General features: G+C 50.0%; 1 protein-coding gene across 5 annotated transcripts in view; it reads right to left on the reverse strand.

Moving 5' to 3' along the window:
- Positions 1 to 20,268, reverse strand: part of Evc (EvC ciliary complex subunit 1) — a 41,354-nt gene that overhangs the window by 17,277 nt on the left and 3,809 nt on the right. For 3 of the 5 annotated variants that reach the window (XM_036200924.1, XM_036200923.1, XM_036200922.1), the window contains exons 2-11: positions 19,401 to 19,523; positions 14,074 to 14,157; positions 11,144 to 11,391; positions 8,926 to 9,010; positions 7,837 to 7,935; positions 6,327 to 6,464; positions 4,239 to 4,397; positions 2,912 to 3,128; positions 2,184 to 2,332; positions 499 to 597 (exon numbers count right to left, since the gene is read on the reverse strand). In XM_036200924.1, the coding sequence (XP_036056817.1) occupies positions 499 to 597; positions 2,184 to 2,332; positions 2,912 to 3,128; positions 4,239 to 4,397; positions 6,327 to 6,464; positions 7,837 to 7,935; positions 8,926 to 9,010; positions 11,144 to 11,391; positions 14,074 to 14,157; positions 19,401 to 19,523 (1,401 nt within the window). Of the gene's footprint in view, positions 1 to 498; positions 598 to 2,183; positions 2,333 to 2,911; positions 3,129 to 4,238; positions 4,398 to 6,326; positions 6,465 to 7,836; positions 7,936 to 8,925; positions 9,011 to 11,143; positions 11,392 to 14,073; positions 14,158 to 15,834; positions 15,953 to 19,400; positions 19,524 to 20,268 lie in introns of all 5 variants that reach the window. The other 2 variants (XM_036200925.1, XM_036200926.1) reach the window with 2 other exon arrangements.

A 20,268-nucleotide genomic window follows, 5' to 3' on the forward strand; every position in this document is an offset into this window, starting at 1 on the left:
GAACCCATGACAGAGATGTGGTCTGTGGATCCTCCAGGCAGCAAGTAAAATGCCACCTGACCCTGGTGTCCTGGCCCAGAGGATAGGAGGATCAAGGGGTTTTCTCACATGAGCAGGTTGCTCTGTTGTCTGGCTAAGCCACTGTAATCTTCATTATTAACTTGACAGACTTGGATTCATCCAGGAGACACACCTAGGAGTGAGTCTGTGAGGACATTCCTAGGTGTGCTTAACCAAAGAGGGGAATCATCATGCTGAATGCAAGCAGTCCTATTCCATGAGCAGAGATCCCAAGTTGAAAAAAAGGGGGCAAGCTGAGCACCAGCATGCACGTTTCTCTGCTTCTTGACTGAAGATGCAATGCAGCCAGCTGCCTTATGCTTCTGACGCCATGCCTTCCCCACCATGATGGACCGAGAGCCAGAACCAGCCCTCTCTCAACTCATTCTTGTCAGGTATTTCTGTTACAGCAACAAGAACAGTAATACAATCACGTACTTGGCAGAGTGCAGCCATGGCCTCAGTGATCCTGATGTCCTCCTCCTCCTCCTGGTCACTCCGTGTCAGCCGCTGCCTCTCCAGGACCTCATGAAAAGCCTGTAGTTAAAACAGGAACCATGTACAGAAGAAAATTGCTCTCCTTGGTTTTTCTGCACAACTCCTTGACATCTCCGCTGGGCTGAATATTCGTCCCAATATAATTGTGAAGAAACTGAGGCATGGAGCTGCCACATGGCTTCAGTGGCTTGCAAATTGTGCCAGTACTTCAAATCCAGCTCCCAGGAAGCCAGTCTGGGCCTCTGCCACAGTGATGAGGCGTGTCCACCCGGCCACCTTGCTATCTCTTCTATGCCTTGTCACCAGACAACACCCTCTCTGATCTCTGATGGTGACCTACCATACCCAGGGGTCCTACCTGGGAATCTAGGGTAAAGCAGACAGGTGATTAGAGGCCTGTGTAGACAAGAAGCAGCCAAGCCCTGCCAGCCAGAAGTAGGACCCTGCCTCCAGGGAGCCAACAGAACAGCTGGACATGGAGCAGACAGCAGGTTATCAGAGGTTCCTACATAGCCAGAGGGTAGAGTAGAACGCAAGGACAGAGGCTGGCTTTTCACGGTAAGGGAAGGGCACAGGGGCCATCCCATCAGGAGAAATGTCTAGATAGTCCATGAAAATAAGGGTTGGGGGGCACAGGAGCCAAGGTCACCCATGCTTGAGTGGCAGCTACCACAAATGGATGCTTGTAGAGCCCTCTGTTTGCCTATAGGATGGTGTGGAGTGGGTGTGAGATGAGACTGGAGGGCAGGGACTAGAAATGGGGGTCCTGAAGGTGGGCTGGAGCTCAGTGTCCACTCATTTGCCCATTCATTCATTCATTCATTCATTCACCTGCTTTCTCTTGTCCCCTGGACACCAGCCACGTTGTCTGGTCCAAGCTGGATCTTGGGACGTAAATGCCTATCACCTTGCCATGCTGGGGGCTCAGCCTGAGCACAGAGTTATCTGAAGGTGACAAGGAGCTGAGGCCTATCTTCTTCTTACCATGGTTAATCTTCTCACACAGAGTAAGTCCCACCCCTTTAGGGTGCATTCCTGACTCTTGGGCATGGCCCTAGCTAGAGCTCATGGGGAGTGGAAAGTGAGGGTGGGAATTGCTTTACCATGGTGCTGCCCCCTGCTGTCCTGTCCTCTTGGCCCTGTGGCTGTACTGCAGCCCAGCCTGTCCCACTGTCCCACTGGTTTCCAGCTGCTCGTTTTCTCTCCAGAAAGCTGGCACATCACTTCCTGCCCTCCCACGGGCCTCCTGCCCTCTTCCTACTGGGACCCAGGGCATTTTCTAGTGGGGCTACCTCCCTGGTCCTGACCACTTGCCTGGCCAAAGTTGGGGGATGCTCCACTCCCATGGCCGAGGACAGTTCTGAGAGAGGCTTGGGTCTTACACGCTCCGTGTGCCACGAGCCATTATTCTGGTGTGTTTGCTACAGATTCCCCACCTTCTCTCAGCAGCCCAGCTTGGGATGCTCATCACTGGCACATGAAAGACGAATCAGGAGCCCAGAGACTGAGGGACTTGGCTATGGTCATGTGCTTGGCACAGGGAAGCCTGAGTTGAAGTGTGGTCTGATGGAACAGGCTCAGCTTGCCAGGGTAAAGTCCAGGGGATATAGCAGGGGCAGAGTCACCTTGAGGAACTCTCCTGGGTCTGAGGTCAGCTGGGAATCAGCCAGGAAACTTCTTTGCTCTTCCTCCTGGATTTGTGTGAACTCCGCCATCACCTCCGCCTGGTGAGCCAGAGATGCTTGGACCAGGTCTTTGCCCCGCTGCATGAATTCTGGGATTAGAAAGAACCACAGAACAGGAAGTGACTCTCTAGTAGGGCCACAGTGACCTGCTCCTATGACCTAGCAGGCAGTCCCTCCACTACCGGTCACAGACCTGTTTTCCTGTGCAGGTCTCATTGATGGTGACCCCAAGGATTTTGAGCTTGCCTAGTCTACCTCCAGCTGGCCCTGTGGGTAGGAGCAGACAAGGGGAACCCATGTGGCATTCCTCCACCCACGATGACCTGGCTCACCCTCACTAGCTAGCCCTTCAGTTGGGCATGGCTGGGGCTGCACGTGGTTAGCATGTACCACCCCTGGGCATTTCTATGTCCACTCTGGTTGACGCCCTCTCCTTTCCTGTGCTCCTTTGAATTCCAAGTGGTCTTGCCTTGACACTGGGGTCTTGTTAGCCTGGGTCACCGAGAATAGACAATGGCCCTGATCTCACACAGACTCTGATCACTCTGCTGTATAGAGAGGGAGGCTGGGCCTGACAGCGGCAGCCCATCCTCAGGACTAGAAGGAAGGCAGCCCTGACTTCGTGTCACAGGCTATGCCAGGTCTCCAGCTCAGGCTCACTAGCTCACCCCTGCCAAAGCACTCTGCCTCCTCCCAGAAGGCCTTGTGTTGCTGGGTCAGAAGTTCCTCCTTCTGCCTCCCCGACAGCTGTCCCTGGACAGTCAGCAGCTCCAGGCCACGGGAGATGGCGGCCAGTCGGCACTTGGTCTCCTCCTGGATCTGGGTCCTCAGGAACTCCACCATTCTTGCCATGTAGGCCCGGCCCATTGTTCTCTCCAGGACATCCTATAGGGAGACATGTGATAATGGCTGGGTGTCAGGGCTCTGCCTTGGTGGAGGAGGTAGTGGGTTCCAATTCCATACTCTATTCATGGTGAACTCCCTCTCTCCCCATCCGCATCTTAGGCAGGGATGGAAGCCTCCCCATGCTTTTAGAGTCTGGGATTAGCCCCAGTATGCCTGCTTCTCTAGGGGGCTACTTCAGAGACCAGTCCTGTCCTGCCCCCAAACGTTTCAACCATTGTCCTCTAGGAAGCCCAGATTCTAGGACCCTGTATCCCACACCTCTCTGCTCCTGGGTGTCAGCCTAAGCCTAACCACTGGATGGAAATCTGCCAGAGCCCAAGCATTGGAGTCTTTAAAGCTCCCCAGCACCCCCACCATTGGATGGTGGGTGATGGGTGGGTGGGTGGGTGTAAAAATGGGCAGACAGCTGGAGAGATGGTTCAGCAGTTGAGAACATGTACAGTGCTCCTAGGGGACCTGAGTTTAATTCCCAGCACCCATGTCAGGTGGCTCACAATGGCCTGTAACTCTGGTTTGAAGGGGACCCGACACCTCTGGCCTCTGCAACCACCTACACTTACATGACACATACAGATACACACAGACACAAAGACATAGACAGACAGACAGACACACACACACAAACATATGAAGATGTGCATACAACATGAGTGTGTGCATACATGTATAATTAACAAGGGGCTAGAGAGATGGCTCAGTGGTTAAGAATACTTGTTGCTCTTGCAAAGGACGTGCCTTTGGTTCTCAATACCCACTTGGTGGTCCACAACCATCCATAACTCCAGTTCCAGAGGATCTGGCACCCTCCTCTGACCTCCTTGGGTACCAGACATGTACCTGGTATATATACATACACTCAGGCAAAACAGTTGTACACATATAAAATAGATCCTTCTTTTAAAGGGTAGATGATGGAGGGTTGTGTGATGGATGGATGATTGATCATGGATAGATGGGGCAGATGGGGATGGATGATGGATGGATAGTAGGTGGATTCACTGCCCTTTTCTGGGGTGCTAATCCCCCTCTGACCCCCTAATCCCTGAGGTGTCTGAGTGTCTTCCCACCCCTTCTCATGCCCTGCATTACCCGGGCCTGCAGGTCCTGAGCATCACGCAACAACCCTTCAGCAGCAATCATTCTTCCTGTCAGAGTTGTCATGAGTTGCCGTGCCTTGGAGCTGGAGCATTTCAACTGGTCCATGAGAATGGGCTGGATGCTTTCCATCTGCTTCCAGAAAGCTCCCATCTGTGAAATGAGCATGAGGAGCAGGCAAATGGGGACATCTTATTCAAAAAAGAGCTCTAGCCAGTGTCTGGGAGTCACAGCTCATCCTTTATTCCCACCAGAGATTCTCAACCCTTCTGCAATTGAAGTGGGCTTATCTTGGCAGTGATTGCATCCTCTGGTAGGCCCTCCACTCTGCCCCAGCTACCGTGGGCATATTACAGAGGTGTTTTCAGCAAACACAGGGCATCACTGCCAATAAGGAAGTTATGAGCACAGCTTAAGGACTCCACATAGGTCACAATTACTCCTTGGGAGTGTGAAATGTGAGACAATGAGACCCTGTGAGTTCCAGGATCTCTCCAAGGGATTAAATATGGCCTAAAATAAAAACTCAGGAGGCCACTAACTATTAGTCATGTTCCAGAAGTACAAAAGAGCCAAATGGCAGAGAAGATGCTGACTGTGAAATTCTGCTTTTGAAATCCAGCTTCCCACGCTGCATCTTAGCAGGACCAGAGCCAGGAATAGTCAATTCATGACTTGGGAAGTCGGGGGCTTTGAAGTATGACAACATGGCCTATCTAAGCTTCAGCATCAAGGATGTCGGGAAGTCTGGTGGCTGTCCTTCCTGGCATGCAGGCTGTGTGTCATCTGTGTGCCTTGCTTGCTTACTTCTGAGTAGAACATATCCTGAGGCAGAGCAACAGGACTAGGAAAAACCGAGATGTCACAGAATATGACTGTCACTGGCTGTATTTGGTTCAGATCCTTTTAGTCTACATGGATCCTGAATGTGGGTGTCACCATCCTGTGGGCTGGATGTCCCAGAGTGAATAAAAAGGAGAAGGCAAGGGGAGTGCCAACATTAACTGTTGATACAATGTAACCAGCTGCTTCAAGTTCCTGCAACCATGCCTTCAGCCCTATGGATGCCATCCCTTTGAACTGTAAGCTGAATAAACCATTCCACCCTTAAGGTACTTACTTGGTAGGTATTTGGTCACAGAGTGGAGAAAAGTAACTGTGCCCCTGAATGAACATTCCCCATAGCCTCAGGCATTTAAATGCTTGGTTCCCAGTTGGTGGCACTGTTTTGGGAGGCTTAGGAGGTGTGGCCTTGTATTGGAGGAAGGCTTTGAGAGTTTAAAGACTTGTGGCATTTCTAGTTCTCTACTCTGCCCCACACTTGTGGTCCAGGGTGTGAGCCCTCAGCTTTCTGCTCCTACAGCCATGCCTTCATTCTGCCATCAAAGACTCTGACCCTCTGAAACTGGAAGTCCAAATAAACCACTCCTCCCAGCTTTCTCTGGCTTGTGTCTGCTCACATGGGTCAGCATCCCTTCTGACTGGCCTCTCTATGGCCCTTGAAGGAGCCTTTCAGATCCTGAAAGGAAAGAAACATGTCCTTCAATCATATCTCAGCCTCCCCCAATACCTTTCCACAGCAGCATGGGAGCCAGGTGGTCCTCCTTGCTCACTATGGCTGCCTCCAAGTCTCTTGGGCAAGGACTTGTGCAAGCAAATCTGAATCCCCACTGCCCAGCACAGGAGGTGGCCAGGACACACCTGCTTCACACAGATCCATGGCCAGGAGGCCACGGAGTCAAAAAGGGAAAGGAGCGTTCTGAGGAAGCCTTCTTTTGTGGCATGAGAAGCATGTTTCGTGAAGCTGAGGATGGGAGACGCTCCCAGAATCCACTCTACTATGGAGTAGTAGTGACATTGACTGCTTATAGGAATCATGGATTTCAGTGATAAAAACAGCCAGCTGAAAATGTAGATGGATAAAAAACTTCCCTCTGTAAATCTCCACTCTCTAACTGTATGTTCGCTGCCACTGAACTTCTGAAACCGGGTCTCTGCCTCAGGATGGGACATGGTAGTGTCCTCTTTAATCTCGCCAACGTCACCGTTGCAGAAACCCTGGGAAGAGAGGGCAGCACTCACATTGTCTATGAGATGCTCCGAGAGCTCTCTCTCCTTCCTCTCCACATCTGCCAGGGAAACGTAGCCAGGATCACTGGTGCCCAACATTTCTGTGTTTGCCAGTCTGGCCTGAAATCCCTTTTCTAACTCCTCCAAGTCCTGGGGTGAAGGAGAAGAACAAATACACAAAGAAAAATTTGCAAAACTCAAATTCTAGAAGGATAAATGTTCTTATATTTTTGACAAATATTTTATAAAAATATATCTTAACAGTAATGAGAGGTTCTGGGTGTTGTCTTAGGGTTTAATGCTGGGCCAGAGAGATGGATCTGCAGGTGGAAGAAACTGTTGTGTGAGCCTAGCTATCTGAGTTTGATATCCAGAACCCACACAAAGATGGAAAGAGAGAACAGATTCCGTAGAGCTGTCCTCTGACCTCCACTCATGCGCTGTGGCACACTCACCCACACCCACATCATTCGTTCATACACATAAAGTTAAAACGTATTTAAGATGTAAGGGTGAAAACTCTTATACTTCAGTAAAAATTGGACACCAAGAATGAATGCTGATTTTCTTTTATGTCCTCCTGAAGCTATACACAGTACTTAGCAAACAATCAAATCGTGTCTTTCAGTCACTACAAACTCTTAGAAAATGTGTGTTCTAGGGGCTGGGCAGGAATATTCCTTCTTCAGTCATAGGGTTTCCATGGGGAAGGATTATACACTACACCTCAAGGAGGAAGTGGTAAGCACTTGGTGGGTTCAAGAGCAGGAAGTACAGCTTGGCTTGCCCAGCTTCTTTCTCCCTGGGACACCATCTTCAGGGGAAGCCTTTGGTCCAGTGTGGTCTCAGCACAGTGGACAGGCAACACAGGACCTGCTTCCATGAGGAGACTTACATGGTCCAGCTCTTCTTTTGAAGAGTGTCAGTTCTTGGATTCAGTGTTAGGGAGCAACATCCTCCAGGCTGACAGCATTTCTAGATCTGCAGCTCAATCAGGAAAGATCGTGGGGTACTCTGAGTGGCTCCTTCAAACCCCAATGTGGAGGGGAGGAATAGTCCTTGCTTCTCTGGAGCTGTGTTTCCATGTAACCCAGGGGATGTGGGGCCAACTCCTTCAGGAGATGGACGAAATGCTGAGACTACTCACTGCAGATACCTCCTGCTGAAACTACCTACCTCCCCCTCCTCTGATGTCCCTAATAAATATGCTGAGGTTCTGGTGGTTGCAGGCACCATTCATCTGAGTGAGCACACTCCCATCTGGTCCCAGCTCTCCTGTATGTGTGTCTGTCCCTTCTTTATCCTTTTGCTGGCCCTAGTCAGGGTTCCAGGACCCAAGCTGTGGGTCACTGCAAGGGTCCTTTTTACATATGCGCATGCATTTTCACAAGAGATCACACTGTGTTCAAATGTATAAAAACCATTGTATGCATTAAAGGAAAATATTTTTATGAGTATCATGCTCTGGTTTATTATTTTAACATTTTATTGAGTTACCTTGAGATATAGACTAAAGACTTACATGCTCTTGCTTTGAAAGGATCTTCTGGTATAGTTCATCATCAGGCTTCTTTTTAGGAAAAAGGTCCAGGAGGCATGATTTAAGAATCTGAATGAACATCTGTGGGCAGAAGGGAAGTGAGAGAAACAACCGAGAAGTGCCCTCCCTCCTGACATAGTTATTGCTGGAGGAAAGGATCCATATATAAAAGAGACTATACATCCTGGCAATCCCTGTCCTGGGCCAGGTTTTATGGAGCTTCTAAAGAATATTTCTCCCCTCCCTTCCTTTCTTACTCCCTTCTCCCCACCTCCCTACCCTCTTCTCTTCCGTCTCTCTCCACTGACCCTGCCATCCTTACACTATTGACTCAGTGCCTACACCGTGCAGAGCCAGCCCTTCATGACCCCCATCTCCACACGGAGACTTGCTTCCTTGTAAGAGAGTTAGAGACACCTCTAAAGGATTGGGAAGTGCAGAGCCCTCCCAGACTCCTGTCTCCACAAGAGGAGATGCTCCATAAGCCAAGAAGGGGCCTCTCAGAATCGGGGGTCCCAAGAGAATCCGAGAAGGTACCATCTCCATGCATTACTCCACCGCAGGACTCTATCAGCCAGGTATCATCACAGACCCCTGTGGTGAACATTCAGGCTGGTGCCAGCATGGTCTCTCTAAGATGGATAATCAGGGAAGAGCCACTGGTCCTCTGGACATCACATGCTTGGTTTTCTTAGAAGCGCGTGTACAGTTTTCTACTCCCTCAGTGATATGTGCAGTGTCTGGCCTCCCCACAGCCTCAGCCTGTATGTGGTTGCTGACTTAAGTTTCTTCCCCTTACACAGTGCTCTCCCTACCCTGTGTTCTCAGCAGGTGCAGCCTGAGCATGAGCTCACCTCTAGATGGCTCCTCTCCCAGATAATGGAAAGCCAAGTCCTGTCAATGCCAGTGAAGGCTTCACCACACCCAGACCTCACCTCATCACTCCCGTTCCCACATCTGTTTTCACCCATGTCTGTACCCTTCACACATCTGGGGCTCTTTGCACACAGGGAGTCTCATATCCCCATCTGGTCCCCAGGTCAGGAAGAGATGGCCAATGACTCCACCTACCAGGTGCTTCTCCTGTCTCAGTGCCGTGTCTACCCGAAGCAGGTCTTTCAGGTGAAGGCTGCAAACACACAGGTCAATATCCGCACTGATCCACCGGAGAGAAGGAGACAGGGGTCAAAGGGTAAGGAGCCAGGATGAGGAAAGGACACTGGTCTCTACTTGGTCTTTGTGGTGTGTCTTTCCCCGGTTCATGTTCCTCACATACACTCAGGATTAGAGAAGTCTAGACTGCTGCTGGAAGCCTCAGCTGAGGGAACAGGAAGTGTCAGGGTACAGCTTCCTGGGACATTGGAGCCAACTGTTCACAGAGAGAAAGCCAGAGGAGCAGGCTTGGTGTGTCCTCTCTAGTATGTTCTGTCACCACAGGCCACCTTTCTCAGCACAGACAGCCTCAGGTCTGTGTGACAAAGTGACTTCGAGAGCAGAGGCCAAAGCCATTGAGCACAGACCCAGGTCGCCTTGGGGACCCTTTTCTTCCTCACAGACAAATGCATTTGGATAAAAACACCTATCCACACAGTTCTGAAGTCTGTAAGTGCAAATGTGAGAATGTGGTCCATGCTAGTCTCCCACAGCCACCTCCCCTGGCAACAGGATCCAAACCCACTCATTCTTATTCTCGGGCCAGGATTGTCCCCTGTTGTGGTGGTTTAGATGAGAATGGCCTCCATAGGCTCATGTGTTTGAATACTTGGTCCCCAGACGGTGGAACTGTTTGGGAAGGATTAGAAGGTGTGACCCGCACTAGGGAGGCAGAGGCAGGCGGATCTCTGTGAGTTCAGCCTGGGCTACAGAGTGAGTTCCAGGACAGGCACAAAGCTACACAGAGAAACCCTGTCTTGAAAAACCAAAAAAAAAAAAAAAAAAAAAAAAGAAGAAGAAAAAGAAGAAGAAGAAGAAGAAGAAGAAGAAGAAGAAGAAGAAGAAGAAGGAAAGGAGAAGGAGAAGGAGAAGGAGAAGAAGGAGGAAGAGGAGGAGGAGGAGGAGGAGGAGGAGAAGCCGTAGTTAAATACATGGTGAGACTGAAGGCAGGGTCTTAAACTTTCAGAGCCTGCTTCTTCCTAATGCTAAAACAGAGATGCTAGATGCCTACACCAGGCTGTGGAGGTTAGTAGAGGAGGAGGAGGAGGAGGAGGAGGAGGAGGAGGAGGAGGAGGAGGAGGAGGAGGAGGAGGAGGAGAAGAAGAAGAAGAAGAAGAAGAAGAAGAAGAAGAAGAAGAAGAGAAGAAGAAGAAGAAGAAGAAGAAGAAGAAGAAGAAGAAGAAGAAGAAGAAGAAGAGAAGAAGAAGAAGAAGAAGAAGAAGAAGAAGAAGAAGAAGAAGAAGAAGAAGAAGAAGAAGAAGAAGAAGAAGAAGAAGAAGAAGGTGTGACCCTGTTGGAGGAGGTGTGCCACCGGGAGCACACTTGGAGCTTTCATTCCCTGTTACTTCTCTGTCTGCAGCTAAGGATGCATGCCTGTTGTTCCAGCTGCCACACCTGCCTGCCTGCTGCCCTGTTCCCAACCATGGTGTCCAGGACTCTAACCCTCTGGAACTGAAAGCTTCAATGAACTCTTTCTCCTGTAAGTTGCCTTGATCACATATCTCAGCATAACAATAGAAAAGTAACTAAGGCATCCAAGGGATTCCTGGAACTGCAGGGGACAGAGGCCTGAGGACAGCTGCCTGTCATACTCTTGACAGCAGACCACAAAGTGAGTATGGTGACATGGCACCCGAGCCTCAGAGATAAGGTGGCTTATCACTCAAACCTGGCTTATCTCTCACTGCGGTGTGAATTTGGCAAGCCTCTCTGTGTCCTTTCACAAAGTAGGGGAAATATTACCTGGCGTTTATGGATCACCAAACCTGGTCCAGGCCCCTCTGCCATGCAAAGGAGATATAGCCATGAGTAACGGTGACCAGACCCTCAAGTTCCTGCGACAATTTTTGCAGGTACTGTAAGCTTTGCCTCAACTGCCAGGGTGTTTGCTACATTACAATTATTGGGACACATCAGTGTTCAAACACCGCTCCCTTGTCGCCTCTCTCCAGGCCTCAGGCTCGACTCTATATCTCCAATATTGACCCATGCTCTGTGCCCAGTAGTAAAAGTATCTGGTCCCCAGCTCTGACAGTGTGCTTCAGTGTGTCCATGGCTGAGTCATTTCACTTTTCTGGACTTGGTTCCTCCTTTGCCTCATCCGCTGCAGCTCCACTGTCCCACCTTTGCTCCTTACCTCTCACAGACCAGCACTTCAGGGAAGCTGCCCACCCGGAGGAAGGCACAGTGGAGGAGCCTGTCGTCACTGTAGGCTGAGTGCATGCTGGAGGAGGAGCTGCCATCCTCCTTGCCAGCCTGGCTCAGGCTGCCCAGGCTGCTGGCTGGTGAGGCCTCTGCTGGCTGGTGGGGTAGGTGGGGCAAGATGGCTGCCGCCTGTGTCAGGTTTTCATGCAGGGACGGGTGGGAGGATCCATCAGCCAGAGGCTGGGAACAGAGGAGACTCGACTGAGCTGACCATTGGGGTGAGTGTGCACAGACCAAGCTTCTGCCCCAGGACCACGGTCAAGCCCACACCTGACGGACTGAGTCATGGCTCATCTGTTCCCCGCGCTTGCTTCCATGAGGCCAGCCCTCTGGACCGGGCTCCTGCTCTGGAGCCTTTAGGATCTGTCTCTAGTACTGTATGTACTCTGTGCTCCCATCTGCCCAGCCCATGACGACCTCTGGAAAGCAGCCTTCCCTCCCTTGTTTCTTCTGGGGCTGGCTCAGCCCCAGGAGCCCTTTTGATGATGTGTGCTAAGCCCCTGCCTTGATGAAGGTCATTCCTGTCACAAGCCTTGATAGCTATCTGGCAGGTCCTTGTCTCCTAACTAAACCCAGTGTGGCACTAGTCACAGTCTGGACCCTGGGATAATTGGAAGTGCTCAGCTCTCTGTCTAGCTTTGTCGCCTGCTTCTGAGCCTACATAGGCTGAGCTGGCCCCTGCTCCTCCTCCTCCTCCTCATGTCCTGCTTCTGGGCCTTTCTAGACTGAGCTGCCTTGCTGGAATCTGCCTTTGCTGGGGTTTGCCTTCCTCAAGGTCTGCTGGGTTGCTGAGGTCCCTGGCCATTTCTCTATGGCTGCTTGCCTGGCTATGGGGGTGGCGGTTCAGGGAACCTATAGCAACCCAGAAACACCTTGGGTTGCTCAGCTGGCCACAGCATATTGACATATAAGTGCCTTCCATTCACCTGACAGACAGTAAGGAGCTGAGTAAGCTTTTCACATTTGCTGGGGGAACAGGTCAGTCAGCCATGATTGTAACTGGCCTCGAAGAGGTTTAGATTTTTCCCAACCTCTACTGTGTGTGTGTGTGTGTGTGTGTGTGTGTGTGTGTGTGTGTGTGTGTGTGTGTTGGCCAGAGGTCAGCCTTAGCAGTCATTCCTAGTCATTCCTATTGAACTTGTCTTTTGTCTTTTTTTTTTTTTTTTAGCTGAGGATCGAACCCTGGGCCTTGTGCTTGCTAGGCAAGCACTCTACCACTGAGCCAATTTGCTCAGCCTGAACTTGTCTTTTGAGGCAGGTTTTCCTGCTGGCTTGAGGCTCATTGATTGGCGAGGCTGGTTGGACAGTGAGCCCCAGAATCTGTGCTAGGGTTACACGTGCACATCACCACATGCAGCTTTTTATACAGAGATTCTGGGGACTGAACTCAAGTCCTGGTGCTTGCGAAGTGCACACTTTACTGACTGAGCCGTCCATCTCCCACCCAGTCTATCAGAGCACTGGAACAATGGTCCTCGAGAAATTAGAATTTCTCCAGAAAGTCTACACCAGGAGGAGGAAAGGCTGAACTCAGCGGGGGGAGGATCATCTCCCAGAAAGAGGCATCACACAGTTCTGATGACCTTCCAGACCTTGGAGGAAATGGCAAGGCTTCAGTGATGGTTAAGAGATGGGTGGAGGTGGGGCCACACAATGACCCCGACTGTTAGTTACACAAACCTCTTGTTCTTCTGTTTGAACATAAACCTCATGTCAGGACCCTGATGATGGACTTGCCTGGGGTGAGCATAGGGTGTGTGTGTGTGTGTTTGTGTGTGTGTGTGTGCGTGTGTGTGCATGTATGTGTGTGATTGGACCTCTTTATTGCTATTCTCAGTGCGACCACATTGAATACATCCCTTTTCTCTGTTCTTCACTGCTGTTGTCTCTTTAACTGGCTTCCTGAGGATGGGTAAGCTTAGTTGTTGGCCTACCGGGGCCCCGGCTCTGACCCTAACAACTCCAGCAGCACAACCAGATGCTGCTCATCACAAGGCTTCCACAGGGAGAGTCTGGGAACACCCTCTGGTGCAGGAAGTCGCTGACTGAGCAAACCATGGTTCTGAGCCCTTCCACACACTGTCTTGCCTGAGGTCTAAACAGCTGGTGAGGCAGAAGCGCGAGTAAGTACACACACACACACACACACACACACACACACACACACACACACCATTCCACAGCACAGCAAGAAAGGGCCATGCAGGAAAAGCTGAGTTGGGAGTCAGAATGGCACCTTAGAGACCCAGAGCACATTTTCTTGAGTATCAGGATGCCAATCCTTTTCCAAACACTCTTGGCCAGGGCACTGTCCACAGGACACCTCATGGGCTCAGCTCCTCCATCCATTATGGCTGTTTTTTACATAGAGATTCCAGCCAATGGTCTCTGGTCACATTCATGGGTGCAAGACCTGTTGCCAAGTATGGTGGGTAGAAATGGCCTCCTCCTGCATGTGACCTTGAACAGCCCATTCACTTTTTGGGAATGCCACAAAGTGGAAATGCCAACTGTGTGTTAATCTCTCACAGTGCAGTATAAGTGTCTAGGAGGTATAGCATCTGGCATTAGCCCTGAGCCATATGGATAGAGACAAGAGCTGGGGCCTGAAGCACCCGGAGGAGGCTAGCATCCCACTGTGAGGGTAGCTGCCATCCATGCAGATCAAGCAGCTGTAACTCCTGACCTTTTTGTGGCCTCCATGTGCCCACACAGAATGGGTCAACTCTCATGTTATGATCCATTCGTTATACACCAAACTTCCAGATAGGATGGAAACCCACATCTGATCCCTGCCCTCCCATGGAGCCAGGCCCATTATGGAGTCAACGTCACTGCCAAGTTGGAACCTGGAGTGCTCACCCGGAACTTCTGGTTGATGGGATAGACAACCCTGGCTTTCAGTGCAAACGCCGTGATGTTGCCGCTCAAGGATGGCTCACACTCCTGCAAGGAAGAGGGACAGTGAGTAGTGGCACCGTGAGTTTTCTGCCATGTTAAGGACAGATGGTCACGAGTCTCCAAAATGTCACATTCCACCTGCAACAGTGGCCACAGGAAGGGACCATGACAGGCCCATTTGGATTCTTGCAAGAAGGATGGATGAGTAGATGGCTGGATTGGTAAATGGTGGATGCAAGAATGAATGGAAGGACTGAGGAATGGATAAATGAATAGAATGGAGGATCTACCAGTGGGCAGGCAGAGAATAGGTGAATGGACAGATGAGTGGGTGGATGAAGGATGGAGGTATGAATGTGTGTACGTACTTATGTATGAATGTATTGATGAAGGAAGACATGAATCTATGTATGTATATATGTGTCATAACTTTTCTTTTACTGCGATAAATGTCATGACCAAAGCAACCTGGGGAAGAAAGGGTCAATGTCATCTCAGATATTACAGCCTATCATTGAGAGAAGTCAGGGCAAGAACCTGGAGGCCAGAACTGATGCAGAGGCCACGAAGGAGCACTACTCACTGCCTTGCTTTACGAAGCTTGCTCATTCGGCTTTCTTATACACTCCAGGACCACCTGCCCAAGACTGTTACCACCTACAATGGACTTGGCCCTCCCACATCAATTAACAGTTAAGAAAAAGTCCCACAGGCTTGTCCACTGGCCAGTGGGGTAGGGGCATTTTCTCAATGGAGGCTTCTGCTTCCCAAATGGCTTTAGCATGTGTCGGGCCGACATAAAATTAGCCAGCACAGTATGTATAGATAGGTAGATAACTGGAGGGAGCATGGACTTATGCATAGATATGTGGAGTATGGCTGTAGGAATAGATGGAATAATTTGATGAATGGATGAATGAGCAGATTTGTAGGTGGGTGGATTCATGAAGAGATGAATGGAGGAGGTGGGTGGGTAAATGGATGTGTGGATGGACAGATGGATAAATGTGTGGATGTATATAGGTACACATATATGTATGATGGGTGGTTAGATGGACAAATAGATGGATACATAGACAAATGCTTGGACAGACAGACACTATCAATTAATTCTGATTCTTTAGTGTTGAAGTAATTAGGCTTTTAATACCTTGAGACAGATTAACAAGCATCTATTGAAGGACTATGGGCCATTCTCAATGGGAAAACAACCACATGGTGTAACTGAGCTTTGAGCATTAGACCTCACATTCCACAGTGCAGCAGGGTCACTGTAGCTGACAATACATAAATTTCAAAGCAATTTCAAAGCAAATTTCACAGAGGTGACAGATGTGATAGTATCCAAGTCACATGTCACATGTGTATTATCACACTGCACTCCATTGATGAAGATGATTATATGTGCCAATTAAAATGTCAAAGTGTGGCACTGCAGGGTATAAACACACAGGCAATATTCACACGGGGTTTTGGAATAGAACCTTAAACAAGAAAGGAATGGTTGGGTCAGCTCCAGTCTGTCCATATAATCAAAAGATGAAGAGTCTAATAAAATAAAAGATAAGAGGCATGAAGCTTCCAGCTGACTTTCTGGGACTGAAAGACAGTAGGCACTGGACAGTTGTAACACTGGTGTTCATCAGCTACTCAGAGCCCAGTGGGCATTGCCTCCAAGAAGCCACCTCTGACACAGTGGGAGGGGACCAAAACATTGCTCACCCTGTTCCCTGGCATGTTCTGCACTTCTGCTGAGGGTTTTACTAAGCTGTGCAGGCTGGCTTTGGACTGATGATCCACCTCGGCCTCCAAGCAGTTGGGCACCAGGTCTGGTGGTCCTCTGCAGTTTAAAGTTTCATGTAACAGTGGTGGAAGGGGAGGAAAGGAAAGGGGGTGAAATGGGAAGAAGGTTATGGTTTCTCCACCCAATGGAATGCAAACACACTGCAGAAGTGTGAAAGACAATAAAGGGGCCTGTGCAGGAGGCAGGCAGAGTTGGGGTGCCTGTGGAGGAAGGAAAGCCTGAGTGGGACCACTGGGAATAACCCTGGCTGTGTGAAGCTATACCTGCAAGGATACCTGTGTGGCTGCCTATATCCAGCAGGACTGGAGGGGAGGCCTGCCCTGCTTTGGCTGGGAGATGGAGGGCAATAGGGCCCTAGGCCTGTGGAGGCAAGGTCAGGCAACTCCTGCCACCCAGACAGGATCCAGAGACTTCAGCTTTTCACAGCTCTCCTCGCTGAATCTAGATGTTCCAAATCTCATGGTTTTCCCCCAGGAGATGCAATGATCCAGGAAATGGGTTGCTGTGCAAAGTTACAAGGTAGAACTTCAGCCCAAACAAGGCAGTTATTCAGAAAATGGGCGAAGGTGTCATGGTAGGGAGAGAAAAACTGTTTTTCCCATGGACCCGAAGGTGTTCTTTTCAGTCCTGCACAGCCACATCCCTTCTCTTCATCAGCAAAAACAGAAGATGCAGGCTGTGGGACAGCAGGCCTCAGAAACCTTCTGGAAGGTTCTGTGTGTTATAACCAAAGGGAGCTATTCATTAAACAGAGTTCATCTAAGTAGCAGCAGGACAGATTACAAGGCTGAGGTTCTCTGTGCACAGTAGAGGTGGCTGGACTCCCCAGGCAGAAACACGACTGAACAGGCAGATATTTAACTCAGCTCTGGGCAATCATTAGCCTGGGAATGGGCACCTGCCAGGCACTGGGGAGGTGCCAGGCTAAACCTCACTGGGCTGAAGAAAAATGAGGTAATCTCCCACCGCTGCAGCACTGATGGAGTTCCTTCTGAGACAAGGATGCTGGCACGACCCTGGGGACCCTGTGGGGGACCTCTGTGTCTCTCGAAATGAGGCACCTGAAGCTCAGATAGGTTTTGTTTCCTGCCCAATACCACACAGCAAATGTACAGCAGAGCTGGCATTGGTTCACACTGGGCCCTGAGACTAGCGTTGTTTCCATGGGCTCCAAAGCCACCTTACATGTGAGTGAGGGCTTTTGTTTGTTTTCATTTATTTTTAACAGTTTTATCAATATAGAACTCATGCCCTATACAAATCACACTTTTGTAATATGTAACCAACCGTCTTCAGTGTTTCCCCAATGTAGGAAGTATCACATAGGCAGTTTCAGAATGGCTCATTGAAACAGAGAATCCTGTGCTCTCTAGGGATTGCCCACTTGCCTCATCCCTGGAAACCACTCAGCTACTACCTGTCCACATACGTTTCCCATGCATGGGATCCTTTCATTCCAGGTTCTGTGCATGCCTGACTTTCATCACTTTGGATAACAGTACATATCAGTACTGTATTCCTTTTCATGTCCAATAACATTCAGCATGGAGAGATCACAATTCTGCTTTTGTATGAGTCTTGGTTTCAATATGTAGCCCAGACCAGGCTCAAATTCACAATCCTCCTGCCTCAGCATAAGTGCTGAGATAATAAGTGTAGCCCACTGTGCCTGGCTGTCAAACAACATTCTGTCTATGCATTTCTTGGCTGATGGTCATTTATGTTGTTTCCAGTCTGGCTGTTGTGGACTGAGCTGGACATCTATGTACAGCATTTGTGTGGACACAGTTTTCCTGTCTCTGGGTGGAATTTTAATGGTATGTAGGGAGGGGGGCAGTCAAGAGAAATGAAGGAAAAGGGAAAGACAGAGAGATACCACACACCCACAAACTCTGACACACACTGTCCCTGACACCCAGAGAGTCACCAGGCAGACAAGGATGCAAAGCTCTCCACAGAGAGACAAACCCATATGCAGAGACAGAGACACAGAGATACACAGCGTTGTGGAGGGAGTGCAGCCCTTGGTTCACAGGACCTTCAGGACCAGCAAGGCTCTCTCTTTACCTCCACAGCCTCCCTGAAGCTCTGAGGTCCAGGGTCTGCAGGCTAGGCCTACCCCCAGGAAAGAAGTGTGGTCCCTGGAATCTTTGGGAGGCACAGGCCACAGGCAACTCGGGACAACAAGCGGCTACCCTGCTTTGATTCCTCAACTTTGGAGAAGTTCGCTTCAAAGCCCAAGCTCTCTACGTGGCCAGCAGAGGGTCCCAAACAGGGAGGAACCTGGGGGACAAGGGCAGGTAGAGTGAGGGAGGGAAGCAGTGCTTGCTCTGTAGGAGCCAGACAGACCTAGGGGCGCATCTGAGCTTGGCCACCCCAGTTTGAGGATCTGAGAAGTGGCCTCTTTGAGCCTCAGTTTCCTCATCAGACTAAGAAAACAAAAAGGAAAACTGAAGGGAGAGTTAGGAGGACACAAACCCACCAGACCAATGACCCCGCCTTGACTGAGAGTATACAGTGTTTCCGGGGGCACCAGGGAATGTCAAGTGATGTCCCTCTGTCCCTACTGAGGGAGCTCACCCTGGCCGTGCTGCATGAGCCAACTGGAGCTGGACAGAGAGGACCCCAGACAGGGAGAATCCATCTCTAGGATTGCTGCCAGGCACCCAGCTTTCCCTTGGCTGCCTATTTACTAAGAGTAATAAAATTCAGTTAGAGACTAGAACAGGCTCAACTGATAACAATCAGTCCATCAGCCAGACACTCAGGAGGTGCTGAGTAGCTAGCGGTGCTGCGCTCACAATGCCTAGGAAAGGGGACTGGGTGTGGCTCTGCAAAGAAATGGGCCAATGTTTGTTTTGCGAATTTTATCTGTGTCGTGGTCTGACGTCCAATAGAGTAGAACATTATTAGTTCGAGAGGCAGGGTTCATAATCAGCTGGCCAGAATGGATCATGGAGTTCCCTGGTGGACTCAGGAGAAGGGAAAGAGAGGCCCTTGGAAGAGGAAGAGGCGGTGCGAAGGTGTTGCGTGGTTTTTTTGAGCCCGGAAGTGGACTGCAGCAGCGTGTCAGTCACTTGCAATTCTCTCAGGTTTTTGTCCTTACTATTTGTCCCTGAGATTTATTTTTTAATAAAGGATAAAAAAAACTCAATAAACGTTGGTAGCAGGGTGTGGTGGGAACTGAGACACAAAGGGAGCAGGGCACCCTGCACACTAAACTCCAGCCATCCCATGGTCGTGCAAACCCTACCTGGGGTGGCTTCTTGAATAAGTGTGACCAGAGACAAGCACTAGAGAACTTTCTGGGGTGTTGGGACTTTAATGATGAGGGAGCATACCTTTGTCAACACTCATCCAACTGTGGATTTAAAATCTTACTGGAAAGGGATCAGCCAGTGTCTTGTAGCATGACACCTTGGCTTCCAGGAAGACAGTCCCATACCCAGCGTGTGCCCACAGAAGCACACAGACCCAGACTAACCTCAGGAGCATCCTCATCCCGGGAAGTTGTCTCTCTCTGGCGCCTCCGGACCCGGGAGCCAGTGTCTGGCAGGCTCTGTGCAGTGGGCTCTGAACTCCTGAGAAGACGTTGAATGTCATCTTTCTGAAACCCCAAAGAGGTGGAGAGAAACCAGAAGCCAAAGCCCATCAGCCTTGTCTGTCCCTTTGAATGTTAGCCACCACATCCCCACCCGACAGTCACCCCTGTTCACCACGTGCCCTTCCTGCCTCCTTTGCCCACCAGGCATTGACTACAGTCCTTACAAACCACCTAGGTCACCCAGGTCATCTTTCTGAGAAATCCCCTAAGGTGCCTATCTCAGTTGTCCCCAAGTGGAGTCTTGTCCCAGGAGTGGCCAGACTGGGAGCAAAGCCTGCAGTGTTTCTCAGTTTCTGTTCTGTGTTCATTCCTGTAACTGATAAAGCACTCAGACAGAAGCAGCTATACCTGCGTGCACAAATTCCTCTTTGCTTTTTCTTCTTCCCCTTCCTCCTCCTCCTCCTCCTCCTCCTCTTTTTCCTCTTCTTCTTCTTCTTCTTCTTCTTCTTTTTCTTCTTCTTTTTCTTCTTCTTCTTCTTCTTCTTCTTCTTCTTCTTCTTCTTCTTCTTCTTCTTCTTCTTCTTCTTCCAAGACAGGGTTTCTCTGTGTAGCTTTGAGCCTTTCCTGGAACACACTTGGTAGCCCAGGCTGGCCTCGAACTCACAGAGATCTGCCTGCCTCTGCCTCCCGAGTGCTGGGATTAAAGGCGTGCCCGGCCCTCTCTGCTCTTGATTGTGATCTGAGCTTCAGGTTCTTGCCTTGACGCCTGCAAGGTGATGGACGACTGCCCTGGAGTTGTAAGCTAACA

The sequence above is a fragment of the Onychomys torridus genome, chromosome 10 (assembly GCF_903995425.1).
Source record: "Onychomys torridus chromosome 10, mOncTor1.1, whole genome shotgun sequence".
In the NCBI taxonomy this organism is placed as follows: domain Eukaryota; kingdom Metazoa; phylum Chordata; class Mammalia; order Rodentia; family Cricetidae; genus Onychomys; species Onychomys torridus.